Source organism: Coloeus monedula (genome assembly GCF_965178545.1).
Source record: "Coloeus monedula genome assembly, chromosome: Z".
Lineage (NCBI taxonomy): Eukaryota > Metazoa > Chordata > Aves > Passeriformes > Corvidae > Coloeus > Coloeus monedula.
In genome coordinates, this window is record NC_138822.1 from 83,937,481 (window position 1) to 83,958,294 (window position 20,814).

General features: G+C 40.5%; 1 protein-coding gene across 2 annotated transcripts in view; it reads right to left on the reverse strand.

Annotated features, from left to right (window-relative positions):
* The window catches only part of DYM (dymeclin), a 211,736-nt gene that overhangs the window by 148,075 nt on the left and 42,847 nt on the right, over positions 1-20,814 (reverse strand). For both annotated transcript variants that reach the window (XM_082302076.1, XM_082302075.1), the window contains exon 8: positions 19,659-19,801. In XM_082302076.1, the coding sequence (XP_082158202.1) occupies positions 19,659-19,801 (143 nt within the window). The remainder of the gene's footprint in view (positions 1-19,658; positions 19,802-20,814) is intronic.

The window sequence follows — 20,814 nt, forward strand, 5'->3', positions numbered from 1 at the left end:
CCAAAATTGTTTTTTTCCTAGGAATCATTTTATATTTTGTATTATCTCCATTTCTACATATACATTTGCTTTAATGTATTTGCATATGTCATATTTGTATATGCTGTATATACATCTTATAAAACCACTTGAAATTTTTTGAATGGGGATGTTACAAGTTATCACATGCAAACAGCATGACTCCTAACTATATGTTATATTGCTATAATGTATTCTAGATGTATGAAGATATTTATTCTCATATGTAACTTACACGTTTAATTTTTATATCTCTAGGTGGTATATTGGTATATTTTTGTATAAATACACTAAATATATAGATACAGTACACCTTTATATTATTAAAGGTAAGTATGGTCATATTTTTCTGTATAGTCTATATTTTATTTGTATTTTATAGCTTTTCTATTATATACATACACATTCACACACAGAACTAGTGAGTACCAAATAACTGTCAAATGCTGTGGTGTCTAAAACATGTCTCATTTTTGGCAGAATTAATTTGATCCAGAAATTCCTTCCAGCTGAGAGTAAACTCTGCTGAAACCTCCTACATATCTACTTTTCTTTCTTTTGCAGACAAGAAAAAAGTCTTTGTTCCAAGGTCATGATGTGGCTGCCCCATCCCTGGAAGTGTCCAAGACCAGGCTCGATGGAGCTCTGAGCAGCCTGGTCTAGTGGAAGGTGTCCTGGCCCATGGCGGGGGGGGGAACTGATTCTTACCATCTCTTCCAACCCAAACCCTTCCATGATTCTACAATTCTATGACCTGATTTTTTTCCTAAAAAACAAAAACCCCCAGCAGTCTCCCACACAGATTCATTCACAGTCTGTAATTCAAGTGCTTTAACTATAAAACATTCAGAGAATTCTTCCAGTTTTCAAGTTTTTATCAAAGGGGGATTTATTTTCCTAGTTAGCAATTTCAGGATAGCACTTACCCTAAAGACCAAGAAACAGACAAGGAAACAAGTACAGCTTATGAATTTCTAGGTGGCAACTTCAAGTCACCACATGAGGGCTTAGAGAGGATGTCTCTGTTAGCGACCCTGAACAGACAAAAAAGCACCATAACTCAACTGCAAAGAAAGGAGACTATAATATGTAAAAAGATTAAGTTTTTCCAAATCAGGAAAGAAAAAGGTATATAAGCTTTGGCAAGTTCAATGCTAAACCAGACCCAGTTGAGCCAAAAGTAATTTGGGAACAGCCTGCTAAAGGTATAAAAATCAACAGTAAAAGCTTTTCCAAACAATCTGACAGCTCCTCAAAGAGGCCAAAAAGCCACAGAGGCCTTCAGGGAGCACCCTGGGAAGGTCAGGCTCTGGCAAATGAACTACTCTGGGTGCATTTCCCAACACTCTCCACACACTCCATCAACAGATCTGATACACGACCAGCAAAAGCAGCAGCTGCTGTGGTGTCCTCTCCTGGCAATGGGTCCCCTCGAGCAGCTGAAGGCTCTGCAGAAGCCCAGAAGGTGAGGGGCTAATGTGTATGTCCCAAACACCAATAGCCGGATGGCTGTGGAGGCAGCCAAGAGCCAAGATCAGTTGTTGGGAACAACACCCAAGGGCTGTTGGTAAGGACATGCACGAGAAAGACCAGGATGTGGCTGCAGAAGGGGCCATACGGAGGAAGTGCAGCACTTTTCTGGGACCTCCTTGTCCCTTCCCTTCCCTTCCCTTCCCTTCCCTTCCCTTCCCTTCCCTTCCCTTCCCTTCCCCTCTTCAATCCACCCCCTCTTTCTCTTCCCTTTCACTCTACTCCTTTATCCAAGATCCACCACCATGTGCTTATATTAGAAGAACAGGGACTGACACACCAATTTCAATGCCAAGTGTGTAATTCATTAAGAAAGCTTCCTAAACTTTTGTGGACCCTCTGACTTTTGTGATTCCTTTTGACCATGAACATCTGGGCGCTCCCTTCCCCTAAAGTGTCAGACATCACAGGCCCAACAGCAGGCTGCCTTTGGAGTAATAGCCTTCAAATGAAGGATCAGGATAAGACTAGGGAGGAAATTCAGAATTTTTTAAGAAATGCAGCATTTTTATACTGTCCCACAAGACTCAACCCCCACATCAAGCTCTGAAAATTTCACACCAAAGAATCCTCCCCACAGATACAACTACAGGTAAGCCAAGGTGCTCTTGCTCAAGTTTAAGTAATTAAAAAAAGCATCAGCAGTTGCAGAAACACCTGACTCCACATTAAGGAATATTCCAATGTTGCTATAGCAGTAAAAGCTCCAATTCTAACCCAAATACCTAAAATCAGCATGAATTTGAGTAAACATGCCTTACACACTCAAGCAGAGCCTATGAACTGTTAACTAGCAATTAATTATCATTTGAAACAAGCCCAAAAGGAAAAACAAAACAAAATGAGATACTGCTTAATTAATATACTTTTAAGCAAACACAGCATCGATTTGTTTGAGGAAAGCGTGAATTAAAGGGCTCCAAAATACATTCAGAACAAATCGGAAAAAGAAAATGCACAATATATCAACCATTCCATTCCAAGCTCTCATTTCCTCCCACACCTCTCACAGAGACATAAGAGTTTAATGATAACACACCCCCACACACACACATGATTGCAATTGATGGATCGTGAACCACTTTTAATTCTAGTTGAAAGCATTTGGCATTCTATCAGATTATAAAATCCCTTCCTACGCTTGTGGAAGGACACAATGACAGCTCCACTACGGACACCACGCTCCATGAAGAATTCTGTCTAGCACAATACCCGTATTAACCAGACAGAACTATACATTTTAATTTATACAGTCATTATTTCTTTTCAAAGCATGCTTCCTAAGGCAGAAAAAGTGACAAGACAAAGGGATTGATTTGTACATAAGGTGAAATGATTATTTAGTACTTACTTTCCATCTTTAGTAATTGTATTGTGCTTGTTTTAAGTATGTGCCAAACCACAGTGAAAATCTAATTTTAAATTAATTAACTGGAGAACTCTACATACTTGCCGAAGTTAAGTTCTACAAAGCTTCTATCCTCTAAAAATTGACTTCTGCAATTTGCAAATATGCCAGCTCTTAACATACCAATAGGATGCTGGAATGACTTAAAAAATTACTCCAAATATTTGAGCATGCCATGAGTTTCAGCAGACTGGTGGTGGCTGTGGTGGGGAGAGAGAATGCAAAACACAGAGGGGAAAAAAAGATGCTATTAAAAAGACAGGAAGAGAAACACTGTAAGAGTGATTGAGAACACATTATTTTCCAATACACAAACTGCAAAAGCTCATAAGGTTATTTTTTCTTCTTCCAGTGAAAATACTAAGAAGCCAAATGGCAAAGATAAACATTTTCTATTTAGCAAGGACAAAAATTCCACAAGTAGCTACATATTATATGACAAATCATTATCCTGACTAGACAAGCTACACAGGATTACATTTAAAACATTTTAGTTGACTACTATGGAAAATAATTATTAAATTTTATTCTCTATATATTGCTCAAAGAAAGTTTACCTTCAGGTCAGAAAAACTTTTGTAAGTTGACAGAGTGCACCAAGGGAACAGGAAAACCATGGAGGAAGAGACAAGACTAACAGTTTATTACTTATTTTCTTCATATCACTTGATGCACTGATACAGTAACTCCCACAGTCCCATGAGAGCCCATATTAAACATAATGTATTTTCTATTCATAAAGCAGCACCAGCATAAATGGCAAACACACCCAGACCAGCCACACACAATAGCCTTCCCTGCATTTGTTCATTTTAATGCTGCAATTAAATCGCTCGGCTCTACCAAGTGCTGTCACCAGAACTTTGTTTTGTGACTGCTACAGCAGTTTAAAATTGTTTGTTTGGGAAACAGTACAACTTTTGCAAAGCTTCAGAGTGTTTTCAAACTCGGGATAGGGAAGGCAAATATATCTCAGAAAAGGAAAAAATTTATATAAATCTTCATTAATAAGCAATTAGAACCAATACAGCAATTATAACAAAAAATGCACTGACAGCAGCCACAGCATGTTAAAAGGTTGTAGAAAAATTAAACAGAACATTGGGCAAGAATAGGAACGTGGCTAATGAGCACATTTTCCATCTAGGCTAAGACTATTTCAGGACAACTCTCTTAATTGCAAAATGTAAAATGATGCATTTCCAATTGCATAAAGCCTTTACATAACAAGCAGTTCTCTAACCTAGATTACATGTGATTCCTGTCCAAAAACAACAGTGACAACAATGAGAGGCTCTATAGCTTCTGTCCATCTCCCAGGTTGCTTGCAGCAAGAAACAACAAACACCACCTTGAGGGTGATGTTGTGCAGCAAATTCCAAACCTCACTTTTAACAGAAAAGACAGCACACAAAATCCCCGAACTGAAAAACTGGAGAGGAAGTCAAGGAGGAGAAAAAAGCCTGAAACCAGTAAAGATTTCTCCATAGTGAAGTGGGATTATCTTTAAGCATGTTGGCAAAATCCACTCAATGATCACCAAACTATTGCTGAGATTGGCTGAAACAGCAGACCTGCCACTAGAACTTGTTGTGTACAGACCTTACATTTGATTTGGGGATCACATGCTCCAGATACTGTTTGAGAGAAACCTTAGAAAACTAATGCTGCTTCTGAAAATGCCAATGGAAGAACACCTTGCCACCTCTCACTTCTTGGTCACAAGACAATTTAAAAAGGTTGACTAGAAGTCATCTCCAAAGCTTTATCATTACAGTCATCTGATTCATTCCACAAAATGTTTGGCAACATGAAAGTTCATGGAGAATCACAAGTAAGGTCAGACTTAATAGCAATTAAGTCGCCTATTTAGTCAAGAAAGGGAATGTGTCTGCTTGGTATAGCCCTAGACTTGCCATTATTCTATTAAGGATTCTGCTTCATTAGGTGGGCTTTTTAACTCGAAAGAACTACTCCAGATTTCACAGATCAAATCATTATGGTTGGAAAAATCTCTAAGGTCAAGTCCAACCATAAATTTGTTGCTGTTCACTTGTTTTCTTGAGACTAAATGACTGGATCATTGAGGAAACTTACAAGAAAGTTATTTTCCTTTATGGAGACACAGATAGAATCACAGAATGGTTTGAGCTGGAAGGGTCCTTCAGGATCACCTAGTTCCACCCCTGCCATGTGCAGGGACACCTACCACTAGACCAGATTGCTCCAAGCCCTGTCCAACCTGGTTTTGGACACTTCCAGAGAGGGGCCATCACATACTAACACTCAGAGTGGCTCACCATGAAGACCAGCCATTCTGTTTGTCTTCCCAGAAAGGTAACAGCTTTTGAGGACAGAACTTATTTCCAATATCCATAATTTCTACCAAGTCAGATTCCCCCGTGAAGATACAACTTTATAGTAAGTCTGGACTAGTGTCTGAAAAGCCCCGAAGTCAGCCACACGTTTGGACAAAATGCTGTCTGTCTATGTCTTGCTCTCCATATTGTGATGTGGAAAAGCAGCACTCACTTCAGCAGGACAAGGAGTGGCTTTGTTTCATTCTCAGTGCCCGAAGAGTATCTTGGGCTAACAAGCCCTACACAACTTCAGCCAAGTACTCATATCAAGAAGTCTAAAATCATTGTTCAAGACACTTGAAATTTCAGTTTATCTGACTTTGCAACCACAGGCCAATCAACCAATTACTACGAAGGAGAAATTTTTATTTTTATTTTATTTTTATTTTTTCCTCCAAGAGATTGCAGGTGATAAGACTTGCAAGCAGTTGTTTAACTTCTGCTGATCAACTGTTTGGAATGGATGTTTGGGAACAAGCCCTCCTGCTAGAACTTAGTATATATTATATACTAGGACATAAAACTTCCTAGAAAATCTTCTGGATGACGAAAATACATGTGTTTTTAGCAGTGTACTTACAGATTTACAACTACTTTTTCTCTGAGGAGAGCGTTTCCAACCCAAAGGAATCTTTATTCCATTCACAGTACAGGTGTTGTTTCTGGTTAGATACATGCAGTTATACAAGTCATTTTTGGACTAGTCACTAGGTCTCAGAAGTATGACGTCAAATTCTGTCAATCAGAGCTGTCATAGGCATTCAAGCTGCTGTGCCTGACTGCCACCACCACCAAGATCATAAACAGTTTACAAGTACCCTTTATGCAACTTATTGTTAAACTCATTACATTTTTAAAATTGCCAATTACTATTTTATTTTCCAGATATGTTTTTATAGCAGTTCTCTTATAATTTCAGAGGTTCTAAAATTGAGTTTCCTGCACAGGTAATTTCTCATGAATATCATCATATCTGGCTCACCCTGGCACTACAGAAATTTAATGTAGTCCCTAACAGTATATTTTGAAAAAATTCAGTTCTGTTGAGTAAAACTGTTTTCTTTTGACTTATTTTGTTCCTCTTGCCACACTTTTCTGTAAGAAACATCACTTAACACAAAAGACCCAAGTGTTTGTTGCTGACCACAGAAATGAAAGTTCTTCATAGTATATTTCAATAACTAGATATGAAGAAATTCTAAAATTACTAAGGTTTTAGCTCTTTGATCTGAAAAATGCCATGGGTTTCCTCAGGACTGGAAGGGGCTGGGGACATTTTATTTCAACACTCCCACTAGGCATCAATGTACTCTGCATGTGCTGTACCACATGACATACCTGGTTTGCATCTGGAATGTTGCACCATCTGTCTCCTTCAAATGGTTAAATTTTTTAACTATGCACTTCTTCTAACTGTAATTTTCTGACTGTTTTCAGCATAAACTGTGTAAAAAACCCAACACAGTTCACCTGGTATTCTAGGAAAAATTAAATACTCCTCTGTTTCCTCCATCACTATGAATTCAGAGCATGATCAAGAGGTGTCCCTACTTTCCTTGGAGCACTTCATACCACTGCTAAAGCTAACCAGTTGGAAGTTTAGGGTCTCATCTCAAAAGACTTCCTCTGAAGCTATTGGGATTCTGCACGAGCATACAATCTCTCTGTGCATAACCAGACCCCAGAACCAGCAGGACACATTGCAAAGCCATAAATACACATCCTTTGCCACGAAGAGGAACATGAAGGCTTTTACACCACACAATCTGTCATCATTGCCTACAAAAGAATTCTTAGGAAGAAATTCCTGCCTGTGAGGGTGGGCAGGCCCTGGCACAGGGTGCCCAGAGAAGCTGTGGCTGCCCCTGGATCCCTGGCAGTGTCCAAGGCCAGGCTTGATGGGGCTTGGAGCAACCTGGGATAGTGGAAGGTGTCCCTGCCCATGGAAGGGGGTGGCACTGGATGAGATTTAAGGTCCCTTCCAACACAAACGACTCTATGATTCTGTGATTTTATGATGAATGGCAGTCCTAGGGGTTTGCTCTATTTCCAAAGAATGGTATAGATCCTGATACGTTTACACAAAACCTTCAGAAGTATTCAGAGAATAATCTAAGACCAGCTTATGCACTTAGAAAAAAAGACTCTTTAGACATGCAGTCTCTAGTAAAATTTGTGTTTAAGAGCTTTACCAGTCCCAAGGAAAAGTTTGCAAACCTGATAACTGCAATACAGGATCTTCCTTGAGAGCACAGAGAAAATAAAACAATGAAGATGGTCTTCAACAAATGATTCACTTCTCTCTTATTTTACTGGCTAATCCCTCTCCCCACTTTTTTTCAATCTCACTACATGAAGCAATTATGTAAAAAAGCACTACAGGCAGCTATTACATGGTTGGTACAGTAAGAACCAGTTGTGAAAGAGCTACTTCTTGCCTGCAAAGTCCTAGTTCATTTAAGCCCTAATTCAGATCTGCTGAAAACTAGTTTGTTTTAAAGGCTTAAACGAATCTATAAATCCACCTTTCCCCAAAGGTTCAAACCTAGCTGTATGACAGATATCACAGAATGATTTGTGTTGGAAGGCACCTTAAAGACCAGTTCACGCCACCCTCCTGACGTATTTTGTGTGAACTAAGACCAACAGGAAAGTAAAAACTCTCTGTTCAGGCTGAGAGTACAGGCCCATGTGTTTATCAGCTAGAGAGTCTCATACTGCTGAGCAAAAATCCAAAATATTAGCTGGAATGGTATGAAATTCAGTCTTTTAGCAATTACAAGGAATTATTCCAGAGTTAGACTCATTCTGAAATTTTTCATTTAGACAGAAAATGTTATCCTGTTCCTGACCACAATTCTCTTATGAAACCTAGTTTTAAATTTATTACCTACCCAATTCAGCACAAGAGTGACAAGGTCTCAACTCTGTCATTATTAATATCCACAAAAGGAATACAGGGTTTGGATCCCAGCCAAGGAAAATCCGTCCATTGTACTGCAGCATTTCTACCAGTAACAGTCTACCTCAAACCTCACAAATGTTCAGAAAGAAGGGGGAAAGAGAGCAGTGCTCGGCACAAAGGAAGAAATGCTATCTAGAGATCTAGAAAGGCCAAATATGAAAGCATTTGCTTAACGTGCTAAATAAAATAATGTGCAGGAGCCTGTCAGACCACTTGCTCTCCACTTGTTACAAGCAAGCCCCTAATGATATTCTAACGAAGGAAGTTTTTTATCATTAACTCTTGGATATTCATTCACATCAGGAATGGGTTTACATCACAACAGTAATTTACATATAAGAGCCTTCATGTCAGCCAGCCAAGTAATCCCTGGGTTAGAGATGTCAGAGTCATCCTCCTACCTACAGCTACTCCACCTTCCCAGCTCCACAACATCCCCATTCATTGTCTTACATGACAGAAACAGAAGATGGAAAGGACCAGGAGACAATATGGGAAACTCAGGCAATAAGGGATTTGCTTCTGTGTCTGCCTCTCATCTATCTAGTCTTTCCCTTTACTTTACACAGCTCTTAAGTATACAATACTTAGTTTTGTTAAACTCCAATATTTGTTGATGAAAGATAAAATGAATAAAGTTGCATTCCAGCTATGGTGCTGGTAACATTTCTTCCCTCTTGCTCCAGCTCTTCACCCAGTCAGCAGCTGAGTGCGCACAAACGCAGAACGTCACTTCTGTCTAAGCCACGTCCCCTCACCTGTGACAGCCACCATCAACCAGACATTAACTGACAGAGCTTGGCAGCAGCATGGCTCTGGGCTTCATGTATATTCAAAATCCAAATAAAAATCTAATTACTTAGAAGCAAGCAAAAATTCACACTTTCCTATAAGGATAATAATTGAATTTCCATGTCATGCAGAAATTTATTTTTCAATAATGGAAATCCATTCTTTTCAACCAGGATGTCTATTCCTAGGTGCCACATTCTTTTCTTGTTAATAGTATTTTTCTTTCCCCAAAGTGAGTCACTCTGGAAAATGCCATTCGCTTGAAAGAGAAAAATTGACAAACAACCCCAACTGTCACAAAAATGAATGTTCATGCTCAGTGCTACAACTACCACATACCAATAACTTAAACCTCAATCACGAAAGTACCAAATTACTCAACAATAGTAACTGGCCTCAGGACAAGGAAATAAAACTTAAATCTGCAACTGTGAAAATAGTTCCTACTAATACACTGCAAAGCACATGATCTGTTTGGCTTTGCTCTGCTTTGGCTGGGAAGTCTTTCGCAGAAAGACGGAAAAAGTTTTTGATGGCTTATTCAAAAGGAAAAATAGCCATTTATCAGGTTATGTAAAAATCTCATACTTGTGTTGGAAACTACAGTTTGGCAGAACACATTCAATTACCACTGGGTCTTCTAGAACATTAGGTAAAAAATAACGATGGTATAATCGCATTAAGGGTTTGTCTTTGTTGGTTTAAGACAAAGATTTTAGTCAAAGGCCTCATTAAATCTTAGCTCATTCTGTGCAGAGCTTAGCTCCTCCGTGACTCTAGAAAAACAAGGAAGTACAACTATAATCCATAGAAATAAAAGAAAGATGGAAAGACTTCCAAGTTTTTTTATGCTTAAAAGTAGAGGAACATTTTCCCTTCTTGAATAAAAATTATTCATTAGAAACTACAGCTGTCAAAATGAAATTATTTGTGAAATCAACTCTCAAAATCAAACACTTCAGTCCATACAGGCAATACTGCAAGTATGTGCTCTTAAGAACATACCCAACAAGGCTCCAGGGAAAACATACTCTGAGCCACATCCAGATGGTGTGTGGCTCCAGTGAGGTTGTAGTACCTCAAAATTACAAAATTAATTACAGCCAGGATTTTCACAGTGTTTCCTCCTATCACAGAATGGTTTGGGTTGGAAAAGACCTTAAAGCTTCTCTCATTCCAGCCCTCTACCACGGGAGGGGACACCTTCCACTAGACCAGGCTGCTCCAAACCCCGTTCAGCCTGACCTTGAACACTTCCAGGGATGGGACTTCTCTTATCCTTCAAAATATTTTTGTCTCGCATTCTGCAAATTCAATGTATTCTTTGCATACTGACCACAATAAAAAAATGCAAACAACTGAATTTAAAACAAGGTTGCACAGGAAAATAAAAGCACAGTTTTATGATCTGAGTCAAGGACCAAAGCTGCTGTACACATCCTCAAGACTGCAATTTTGAACTGCAAATGTACACACAAATGCACACAAATATTTTCATTACAGATTAAAAAGAGTCAAGTGTTGATCTGACTCTGAGTTTTGGCGCCGGTCAAAGTTTTGCTTTCACAACACACTTTTGTTTTTCATTTCCCTCAGAGATACAGCAAAACCTACCACAGTCACCATCTCCTAAAAGCACAGTATTCCTTTGCACCATGCATATTCAAAAGCCAGAATGACAATTTCTACTTGCATTAATGACTTTTTCATAGAAGTAGTTAATTACCCCTCTCCTTCTGGACAGGTGCTTAGCACTGGCAAGACAGGTACCACTTCCTGCAAGGAATATTCTTGTCTCATAAGTACTACTACTAAGTAAGAGTTCATCTGCAGGCTCCTTAGGTAAACTATTCTCTGTATTTAAGCACTGCAGCTGAGTAGACTAACATCACAGATTAAAGCTTCTCACGTGACAAAATTATTGAAAGGCAAATAAAACTGTTTCAGAACTTGAACTAATTTGATCATGACACAGAACTTACATATCTGAAATGTGCCACTCCTACCACAAGTCCATCCTATGCTCGACATAATTGGTATCATATGAATAAACTCTTTTACTTTGTACATGTCAAAAAGTCTACCAGATTTCAGGAGTTATTTGGGTTAAAATACAGATTTTCCTTGCAGATGCACTAAAAAAAAATCCATCATCATTTATTTTGGGGAAGGAGCAGAAGCTAAAGGTGAAAGGGAACAGGGAACTAAACAGAAAGTACAGAGACACCCTTTCCTCTACCCTTGCTTTACCTACAATGCATCAATAATAAAATAAATATAAAATCTTAAAGAAAAAATGCAAAATAACATGATAGTTTCACAGAACTGGCACTCCAGTAGCCTCCTGGAGAAAACAAACCACCCAGAAAATGGAGCTACCTAGCTAATCCATATCTCCAGACAGGCAGGGCACAGCATTGCCTTTTCATTCCTTTAGTCTTTACACACACGACCAATCAATAAAACCACAAAATTTAACTATTAAAAGGAGCTTCACACATCAGGCAATGCAACTCCCCTGCTCTGCTGAACATGGACAATGGTTAAAATGAGTGATCTGATGTCTGAATACTCCCTCTCCAAAACATGGCACAGACATCTGGCAGGACAATGAAAGGGAAACAGTTAATGTGTTATTCAGTAACATGTAATTTATTAACAAATGCAGCTTCGGATGGATTTAATCCATGAGCAGACCTGAAAAACAATTTTTAAGAAAGAACAATAAAAAGCCAAAGAATTTGTTGTGCTTTATCAATGTTCCGCTTCCCAACTTGAAATGCATCTCAGTTTGTCTTATCCATTCACTTGCCAACCCATCCAGGGCACTTGTCAGTTATCACACATGAAGTTTAAACTTTTCATAACATGGCATCAGTGCATCTGGAACCGAACAGATCATCCTTTTTCCGGACCAATCCAACCACTTTCATGAGAAATCGTGCAGCTAAACACAACAAGCCTGAGCAGTTTAGTGCAGATATTTTCAAAATCATTAATAATAAATCCCTTATGGAGTTATAAGTTATAGGTGTTATTTTAATATCCCATATTAGTGCAAAAAACCCCAATCCTTTGAGTTGTTAACGCTACAAAGTCTGTATCTGCCATCCAGAAGGAGGACCATCTAGAACTTCAAGGTCATGAAACTCCAGAATGGTTTGGGTTGGAAAGAGACCTTAAAGCTCATCCAGTCCGAACCCCTGCCATGGGCAGGGACACCTTCCACTATCCCACGTTGCTCCAATGCCCCTCCAACCTGGCCTTGGACACTGCCAGGGATCCAGGGGCAGCCACAGCTGCTCTGGGCACCCTGGGCCAGGGCCTGCCCACCCTCACAGACAGCAATTCCTTCCCAATATCCCATCCAGCCCTGCCCTCTGGCACTGGGAAGCCATTCCCTGGGTCCTGGCCCTCCATGCCTTGTCCCCAGTCCCTGTGCAGCTCTCCTGGAGCCCCTTGAGGCCCTGCCAGGGGCTCTGAGCTCTCCCTGGAGCCTTCTCTTGTGCAGCTGAACACCCCCAGCTGTCCCAGGCTGGCTGCAGAGCACAGGGGCTCCAGCCCTGGAGCATCTCGGTGGCCTCCTCTGGACTGGCTGCAGCAGCTCCAGGTCCTTGTGCTGTTGTTCCCCAGGGCTGGGGCAGCTCTGCAGGTGGGGTCTCACCTGATCACAGCATCTGTTAACATCGTAAAAGAAGCACAGCAGCCTATGGGGAGAAGGTACTGAACCTTGAATTCACAGATTTTGGACTGATTCTTAGGCAGCACGGATGGTCAAGCATCTTTATAATTTGAAATGCGCTCAAAAATGAACTGAAAAAACACTGGTGTTTATTAAAGCCTTTTCACAGTTATTGCTAAAATAAAGATAAGGTAGGAAATGAACACTCTTGTTGACATTGGATGATAAGGTGAAGAGTTACGGATTCCTTACCATCCATTCCTTACCATCCTTACCATCCTTACCATTATTAATTGAAATTTATAGGACTTTACGAAAAAGTTGAGTATAACTGGGTTTTTTTGCTTGAGTTTGTTTTTTTACATAGCTGACTATTGACATTCTCTCTAATTATAAACATTGTCTTTATCTCAATTTCAATTTCCGTAATTCTCTGGAATTTGGAAAGCAAGAAATACCTCCTTTTCAGCTATATAAAATTCTGTTTTTCTAGCCCTAATCCTTGCAAAATACCAACTTTTAAAACTTTGTTACAATATATCAGCTTGCCTCTTGGTTTCCTTTAATAAGCAATTTCCCCATAAGAATTAAAAAAAAATCATTTCTGACCCAATAGGTTTTCTCTTCTCTTTTATACTGGGTTATTTGAAGCTGCTCAGGTTTTGGAATATCAGGATAAATGTCAGAGAGATAAATCACCCGCACACCTCGTGAAACTTGCTGCAGCAGTCCCAGTAAACAAGCTGAAGCATATGGTTACAATTAGGGTTTGTATGACCACAGAAATCAGAAGCTCTAGTCATGAACCACAGCCTCGGTGTGCTGTGCACTGATGGTCCCTGCTCCAAACAGCTGACAGGCTACAGAGAGCTACAGCACAGCTCCCAGCACACCACAAGCCTGTGCAGCGTCAGGTAGACATCACAGAAAAGAGGCTTTACAGATTTCAAAAACACATAAGCCTCCAAAATGTTAAGCATGAAAAATTCTGTCACTGTCACAAGGGTGGAGTGGTGGCAGCCAAGGGTCCCCAGGAGCATCAGCCTCTCCAAATGAAAGAAAAAACCATACAGTTTCACAGACTCTCAGAATGGGTAAGGACAGAAGGGATGGCAGTGGATCATCTGGTCCCAGCTCCCTCCTAGAGCAGGGTCATCCCAGAGCAATGGTACAGAATTGTGTCCAGATGGGTCTGGAATATCCCCAGTGAGGGAGGCTCCACACCCTCTCTGGTCCGTTTCAGGGCTCAGTCACAGAGCAGAGCAGTTCTTCCTCATGTCCAGGTGGAACTTCCTGGGCATCATTTCCTCTGGTGCCATTGCTGGGTCCCACAGAGCAGAGCCTGATCCATGCCCTGACACCACCCTGCACATACTGATGAGACTCATCAAAGTCAATGGAAGATTTTTAAAATTATCAAGCCCAGGAAATAATGGTATAAATTACTCTTCTGGGAAAGAATGCTTTGCTGTCACTACCATCAGTGTATGTGCAAAGAGCAGAGTTCACAGAACAAAGCCCATGCTACCTGTGCAGCTAGTTCTGATTAATGGTGGTTAACCATCAAAAACATGTTGGTGAAGCTAAGAGGACTGATCAACAATTTAATGGAATCGCAGGATAGCTTGAGTTGGAAGGGACCTTAAAGATCACCTCATTCCAAACCCCTGCCATGGGCAGGGACATCTCTCACTTAACCTCCAAGCACCGTCCAGCCTGGCCTTGGACACTGCCAGGGATCCAGGGGCAGCCACAGCTGCTCTGGGCACCCTGGGCCAGGGCCTGCCCACCCTCACAGACAGCAATTCCTTCCCAATATCCCATCCAGCCCTGCCCTCTGGCACTGGGAAGCCATTCCCTGGGTCCTGGCCCTCCATGCCTTGTCCCCAGTCCCTGTGCAGCTCTCCTGGAGCCCCTTGAGGCCCTGCCAGGGGCTCTGAGCTCTCCCTGGAGCCTTCTCTTGTGCAGCTGAACACCCCCAGCTGTCCCAGGCTGGCTGCAGAGCACAGGGGCTCCAGCCCTGGGAGCATCATTATTTCTTAATTATACTACAACTGTTCTGGTTTCAGATCCTTGTCATTCAAAGTCCCAAGAGCTTGGTGGAACTGGGGTCAAATGTCACCAGAAGTGCTATTGCTGTATAATCATTCTATACTCTCACAGCATTCAAATACATGAAGATGAATTAGATTTCAAGAAACAGAACATACACAATACAGTGCATGTCAAAGGAAGTGTCTAAGAGCTTGACAGTGAATACATCTCTGGCCTGCAGAGATTCCTATCAGACACAATGTATTTCTGTACTAATGTGATTAAGGCAGAAGGCGAGTTTTTGTCAAAAAACATGAGAACTCTCAAAGGGGACACTGAGGCACTGCTCAGGCAGCAGCTCAACCTAATTTTAGACCAGCTTCTGTGGTCCTTACAGCACCCAAGCACAAATTTTGGGCAGGATGAAGCCACTCTGGTACCAGCTTGCTGTGCAGCCCTGGCAGATTGCCCCTGCCACAGCTACACAACCAGTAACACTCAACTACTTATTCTCAAAGTACCTGTGCTTGAACTGCAGCCGCACACTTTGCTCTGTGTCAGGCACATCTTCAGGGGAACTAAGAGAAAGGTTAAAGATCTGGAAACTACCTCCATCTTCCCATTCAGACAGGTGAAAATATCACAGTTACAGCGTCAAGAGGATGACACTTACAGACTGCAAGCAAGAAGGAACACAAACAGACAGAACTGGGAAAGAAAGCTCAGATGTACATTTCCATTGTGGAGGGCATGAACAGGCAATTAAGCATTGACTAAGCATCACAGATAGACACCAGATCTGTGACACATCACGAAAAGGATCTGGAAGGTAGAAGCAAGCAGAGTGAAGCATTTGTTAGCAGAAATAAAGGTTGGTGAAATCATAAGAAATAACAGATACTTTGTTAGTACCTTTTTGTGTCTCTCTACTTTGATATATTTTAATGTAGATATTACAAATCTGGCTACATAAAATTGAAGAGGAAAAAGATATTAACATAAACCACTAAATATTAATAAATAGTTTTCTTGTAAAGTTAAAAATTACCATGAAGATGCTTCTATTAACCAGAAAGTAGCACAAAAAAAAAAGATAAGCTATATTGTATATACTGTACATAAATCCCAGATGTACAACAGGATATCCTATGCTGAACAGCATAACGCACAGTAAAGCAGGTATTTGCCTGATATAAAGTCATTAATGGCCAGGAATGTTTGTCTAGTTCCAACCAAAGAGTACAGACATGAGAAAAAAAGCCATCACTGACCACTACACACTGAATTCTGCAATTTCTATTAACGCTACAACAGTACATTTGTGTGGCAGATTAGTTATGATGAGGACTTAGGTGATTAATGAAGCTGAATCTGGTTACTGACTCTGCTTTAGCTCCTTACAGATACAGCATTGTACCCCTCACATCTATAAACACCCAAACAGCACAAGCCAAGTCAATTAGATCCCACTGTTGCAGTAACTCCTTACTTCTGTCAGATGCATTAGTGTCTGGGATTGTTTTTAACAGCAAAATATAAACTGGATCAACTATTTCAAAGGAAAACATTTAAACTGACTTATTTTTCAATAGCCTTGAATAGCACTATCATTTCTCTGTCTTAGCACATCATCTGCTTGGCAGTTCCTCACTCTAACAAGGATTTTATTTTGCAAACAATAACATGACTAATTAAAAAAAAATTGCTTGTCCACAAAAAGTTGTCTCAACTTAGTTGACTGTAGACTATGAATTGGCAAATGTTAATAAATCTCAAGAAAAAAGAAGAGGGCACTTAGAGCCAACAAAAAAACTTGGGTTTGATGGTAAGTTGGTTCAATGTGATTTGTGAACCGAGAATAATTAATTTCTAGTTTCCAATAAATGAGTTTCTAATATCTAAACTCTCCTTCCATGCATATTGATGTCATTTATGCTTCACAACACTGCCCCAGATCTAGCGGCACTTTACAATTACTTTGCACACCTACTGAAAGACCACAAAGACAAAGCAAAGTTGACTCAGTAGAGAAAAATCTCCTTTATGAAGTTACAAAAATAAATACCATTATTTTTCCCCTCCTTCCAAAACCACCATTGTTTCTTTAATTATCGGAGCATAACAGAATTGGCAGGACAATCCAATCCAGGTATTTTACATCCAGGATGGAGAAAGGTCCTTGCACAGAGGTAACTTGGATCCAGTCAGAGGCCAAACCAAGAAGTAATTGGTGTGAGGATGTTGGCTGTGTGGTTTCAGAGTTAAGGAAGCTCATGAGAGGAAGAAAAACAGGCTACAAAGGATGAAAAGCAGGAGAAAGTTAACTGTGGGAAAGGGTAAAATTCTGCTCATATTGTGTATAATTATCACTCCTGCTGAATCACAAGGAAGGAAAAGGAGGGTGGTTCTTAAATATGGTGCTTGTAAGAGTTTGTTGATCTCCTGCCGCAGTGCAAGTGACTACAAAACATGAATAACATTCTACATGATCATGCAGATGACAGTGGTACCAAGTTAAATAATTAACAAGTATAATAATTATTTTAGGCCTCAAAATTTCATACTGAAAATAATTTTTTTTTTTTAAACCAGGCTCCTATCTCCTTTCATCCCAAATAGATTATATTTAGACTACTTCAGTAAACTTACTTTAAGCATTATGGTGGTATTTAAAAGGCACTGAGCAACACAGAAGTGAGTTTTCAATTCTTCCATTCTTTTTTCAATCTCTCTTATGTAAAGATTACAAAACACACAAAAGTAATACAATACAGAAATCAAATCAAAGTTTTCCACAGCTGTTCATTGTTTAAAATTCACTTCTGTTTCCTAACAGATTATCAACTCGTGTTGCTGCATTTTCATTTGTGCTGCACTCTATCCATGTACCTGATGCTACACAAACCAAAGTACTGATTTGCTAAGAGTTAATTCAGAGATAAGATAGGCAGTTATGCCATTTACTCCACAATCCTACCGTGTCCAAGTTTCACCTATAGTCCAACATCATATACAGGCAAATAATTTTTAAAAAACTTTCAACCAACCATCTCGGCATGGATAGAAAAAACATTTCTATTTTCTAACAGGATGTGGTACTTCTTTTTTCCCTTTTCACAAGCAGGAAATTAGGAAGCTCTTTAAAAAGGCTCCCCTTCTTAAAGCTTTAAATGAAGACACTTAATTTGCTGGGCAAAGAGATGGCACCTCAGGTACTCATGAAAGAAGCAAGAAAACAAGCGTAGGCGTTTGCCAAGGTAGTTGCTAAGGGAATGGTTCAAGAGGAGTGAAGGAGGTGGGAGTGTAGGAAGAGACAAGAACAGATGTAGGCTGAAATTTTAAGACTTTGCATTAAGAAATGGAAACTTGATATACAACAAGTAAAAAGTCATGGGGGATATGATGTGAGAAGTGTTACAGAAGGAGGCTGGAGTGGTGGCAATATGGATGGATTTCCAAATCAGTCAAGTAACCAGAAGAGGGGAAGAAGTGTTTTGCCTGTGGCTGCACTGAGGCAGAAAGACACTAGAGAGATCAGAACTAGCAATAACATAAATAACAGCAATTATTCAGGTACTAACAGGTACTAAAATATGCAGCAAGAACTGCAAAACTACAAACCAGATACTGAAAACTGCTTTAGAAAAACATATTAAGAGCAATATCCCTTTGCAATTGAAATGAAGGAAAAGAATATACCTGACGGGACTCGAATAAAGGAACTGTAAGGAACAATTTAATTAATCTGGCGCGTGTGTAAGTGAATTGCGAACCAAGGCACTACTTCGTGCTGGGTTTATGTCAGGGACACAACCCAGGCGCGGCCGCGGCGGGTGTTACCCGGAGCGCAGAAGGAGCTGAGCGCAGCAGCCGTGCGCTTTTACTGCCGCCGTGAGGAGAGGCGCGGGCACTGCTACGGACTGCAAATCCTGGCAGACCCCTTGCGGCCCGAACTTCAATACTCCCTCAGGAGGCTGCCAGTGAATGGATTTCACAAAAGAGCTAAATAAATAGTATCGGTTTTAACAGCAACTGACTTGCAAAGTGTTCTCCAGTTTATCGGGGAGAAACAAAATAATATCTACCTTTGCTGTTAGCACTGTATTATGTTTTATTCTTGTTTGGTGGAAAAGAAAAAACCTCTAAGACGGATTTTTATATACCAGTAAAACACATCTGGTGTGGGGAAGGGAGCAGCCACCAACCAAAACAGAGTATATAGTAAAATAAAAATGAGAAACCTTTTTCTGAACAACAAATGGCATCAAGTCTTTGCTATTCTTCAGGCGGTATTTCTCTACAGAAAACAGTCCACATGGGAAAGGTCAGAATCTAGTCACACTAATCAGGAAAAAACATTAGTCAACTTACTGGGAAAGGCACACTATGTTACAAAAATTCCTATCTAGGTTGTTCCCTTACATCAAAGAACCCTCCTGGGACGGACCCCTTGAGACCACCTAGCCCAACCTTTTGCTCAAGCAGAGCCACAGAGCAGGTCACCATATCCCACTGAGTTATTGTAAAGAATAAAATATGCACATAAAACTATTTCTTACAACATTTTAAGTAATTTGAAGTATGTGATTCATCAAATAGGGCACTAGTTGGTTGGTTGAGGGTTTTTTAATGTGTCAATAAAAAAAAACAGGGACTACATGATACTTTTACCATCTGCTGTCCTGCAGGTATAATTGCTTCAGATTCTAACACATCCCAAGATGGGCCATGCAGGCCTGTGGATAGCTTTTTTACACCAGTGTCACTTGCTGAAAAAGAAATGGGCTACAGGTGTGTCTGCAGGAGAGGGCACACAGAAGGCAATACTTCATATGGTCTGAAGTACAATTTATAGAAAATCAGACTCACTTGCCACCCCAGATGCAATTCCATAGAGCAGTCCTCCTCCATCTGTTTGCTGCTGAAAAGCATGGGTCCCTGGAGGAGGGCTTCTCTCTTGTCTAATGAAATTATATAGCAACGTTTTCACAAGTCTGCTGGTGTATGGGAGACTGGAAAGAAAAAAAAACAAAACAGCTTTAGTTGACTCACAACTCACAAAAACTGGCACAACAAAGTCCAGGTAAGGTACAAAGGCTAGTGTTTGGCATTAAACACGGCCAGTAACTCTCCCAGTGCTGACCAGACTGGAAAGGGAAAGAACACCAAGGTCTTGCCCATGCAAAGCTGCCCAGACTTCAGAAGGGGTCTGCAGGAGCATCTTCCACAGCAGAATCATGGAAACTGCCTTTTGGTTTTTGTTTTTTCAATACTACTTTTAAGTAAACCAGTTAGTTTGTAGAATCGTTGTACTCACTTACCTCAAGACACAACTGGAAAAATATTTATGCAATGGAAAGAAACACTTTATTTGTTCAGTTTTTACTCCATGCTCTGGTTACACAGAACAGGTAACAACAGCATCTCTCCACACCCAACCAGTCTTAAATGCCTTTTCACACCTCAAGGATTCCACAACTCTATGAATTTCCAAAGATCAATGAAACAACTGACATAATTTCAGTGAATCTGAAAAATGCCTGTAGAATTTGTTGGGTTTAACTGAAAAGTTACAGTATTTACAAAATGGAGTAGCACTTCCACAGAAACAAAGAGCTGGTTCCCATCCCCATCTGATTTAGAGCTGAAAAGACAGGAGCTCTGTTACGAGGTACTCTCTAACCATCTGCAGAAGCCCAGAAGGTGAGGGGCTAATGTGCATGTCCCAAACACCGATAGCTGGATGGTGTGGAGCCAACCAAGGATTTTTGGGAATAACACATTCCTTTTGCCAAGGATTGTTGGCAAAAACACACATGAGAAAGACCACGATGTGGCTGGAGAAGGGGCCTTATGGAGGAAGGGCAGCTTTTCTGGGATAAACGCCCTGGTTGTGGCTCCTGCAGAAAAGCACAGCCCAGCTCAGCGCAGGCGCCGGGGTGAGGCTGAGAAGGGCCAGGGACCGTAGGGGCAAACAAGACCATCCAAGACCCCAAAGCCTCCAACCCATTTCCAGAAAGGTCTG